At 40.2% G+C, this 2,500-nt stretch overlaps 1 protein-coding gene across 1 annotated transcript in view; it reads left to right on the forward strand.

Annotated features, from left to right (window-relative positions):
- The window catches only part of LOC105888516 (alpha-1,6-mannosylglycoprotein 6-beta-N-acetylglucosaminyltransferase B), a 42,432-nt gene that overhangs the window by 37,891 nt on the left and 2,041 nt on the right, over positions 1–2,500 (forward strand). The window contains exons 5-6 of the mRNA XM_031576723.2: positions 1,006–1,079; positions 1,690–1,863. Of these exons, the coding sequence (XP_031432583.1) occupies positions 1,006–1,079; positions 1,690–1,863 (248 nt within the window). The remainder of the gene's footprint in view (positions 1–1,005; positions 1,080–1,689; positions 1,864–2,500) is intronic.

Genomic DNA, 2,500 nt, shown 5'->3' on the forward strand with positions numbered 1-2,500 from the left:
CACACAGCCTTGCTTGTGCGGGCGGCAGGCAAGCTACAGATGTATGTTCTTTCGCTAAATCCATTCAACTCGTCTCACAGATTGTTATTTGTCAAGTAGAGGAATCCTGGAGGCAGCCCAAAGTTGAAATATGCTTCACAGATACCCTGCTCAGGCGGTTAATCCCCCCTGCCTTTGGGCTCAGAGCAAGCGGAGCAGTTTGATAGAGCGGTGCTCATTGTGTGTGTGTGTGTGTGTGTGTGTGAGTGTGTGTGTGTGCGTGTGTGTGAGTGTGTGTGTGTGTGTGTGTGTGTGTGTGTGTGTGTGTGTGTGTGTGTGTGTGTGTGTGTGTAGATCAGAGTGGTGCTCATTGTTGCAGCTGCAATTAATATTCTAATGTTTCAGAATGGGCCCTAATCCTCTGCCTGTGATCGCGCTCACACACACACACACACACACACACACACACACACACACACACACACACACACACACACACACACACACACACACACACACACACACACACACACACACACATTTCTGGCAGACTCCAGAAGGAGAGAGAGCTCTCTCTCTCAGCCCCCTTAATTAGGAACGCCAGAGTATGCTGCCAAAGTGACAAATATGCGTAGGAATGTGTGTTCATGCCAACATATACACACACACACACACACACACACACACACATATGTATATATATACATACAGTATGCACATATTTAGTTGCATGAGCACATATGCAGATACACTCACATTAGCCATTAGCTAAGCTGTATAATACCACTAAACCATGACTCAGTTCCTGTTTTGTCTGCATTTTTAGAGACGAGTGGGCAATCCGTCACTTGTCTCCAAAAACTTTTTAATGGCCAACTGAAAAGAGAGAAAAAAGAGTTACCTTTTGAAACCAGAGACAAAACAAAAGGCCCCTTAAGACTTCCTTAGGTACCTTTGAAAAAAAGAGAGTTTTTTTTAAGACGTACTTAGTTTGAAAAATGGGAACAATGTTGTTTTCCTTTGCAGGGAGAGACGGCTTGATGGGCCAGTGTGACATCCCTAAGGATCCCCGTTACCCAGACTGCACTAGTAAAGTGGATGTGGGTATTAGTACACAGTACTACTCAATCTCCTAACAATTCCTTTTGTGACAACCTCCTACCTCATTTATAACTTTATAACCTCTACTGCCACCTTCACCTGTACTTCACCTGCACTTTACATATATCTATATCACATATGCACTAATCACCTTTATTGCTGCTCATGTTCTTACTGCTCATACCACTTATATCTTATATCACACTGTATATACCATATTTATCTATATTTATATTACCATTTGCACATACTCTGCACTCTTCTACTTTGCACTTCTGGTTAGATGCTAACTGCATTTCGTTGCCTCAGTACCTGTACTCTGTGCAATGACAATAAAGTTGAATCTAATCTAATCTAATGTATTGTACTTGCTAATTACATACACAATGTAGTGCTTACTCCTTCAGTCACTTAGGAAGTGACTGTAGCTTTCGACCAGGAGAAGATGATGACGCCACCTGATGACATCTTCCCTGGGTCGAAAGCTATACAGTCACTTCCTAATTTATAGTTCTAACTTTCATAATTATATATCTAATCTAATCTTAATAGCTATCTGTCTAACTGGCCTCTAACAACATTGCTCTATGAAAATATATTTGTTTCCAGTGGATGCGAGCCCGATGGACCTCCGACCCTTGTTACAGCTTCTACGGAGTCGACGGCTCAGACTGCTCCTTCCTCATTTACCTGAGCGAGGTCGAGTGGTTCTGCCCCCCGCTGGCGTGGAGGAACCATAGCAGCAGCACGCCCACTGTTCATCCGACACCACTAAGTGTACCAGTGAGTTAACAACAGTGACAGTCTGATTTCACCATATACAAAATGACTCTGTTTTTAATACATATTATTCGATCTCATTATAATCTTATTCATTATTTTTAATTCATTTATTATCTTTTTTTGGTATATTATATTATCTTATTTTCTGCACTTCATTAGCACTTCTATTACTTTGTATTATTGTTGTTGTGACTGTCCATACTATGTTAAGCACCTTGAGATTTCTTTGTATTTTAAAGTGTGCTATACAAATAAAATCCATTATTATTATTATTATTATTATTATTATTATTATTATTATTATACGACTTATGCATTGGCATGTGCATGTAACACTGGTGGTATGTTTTATAATAATGGCTTATTAATGACTTACAAAGGGTTTACAACCTAATTAATAACCTATTTATAAACTATTTATAAACATTTATAAAGGGAACCTTATTGTAAAGTGGTACCGTACGTTTCTCATAGTGTTGTATAGCCTGGGTGTGAGCACTGTTCGCATTTCGATGAGCGTTAGCTCGTTCTCTCGTGGGGGCGTGCTTGCAGATGTGCCTGAGAGTAAGGGAGTGCAGCAAAAACTTGTCTGATTTTATCTATTCCTTTATCTTGTTCTCTGTGAGTGAGGGAGTCA

This window comes from Clupea harengus, chromosome 1 (genome assembly GCF_900700415.2).
Source record: "Clupea harengus chromosome 1, Ch_v2.0.2, whole genome shotgun sequence".
Classification (NCBI taxonomy): Eukaryota; Metazoa; Chordata; class Actinopteri; order Clupeiformes; family Clupeidae; genus Clupea; species Clupea harengus.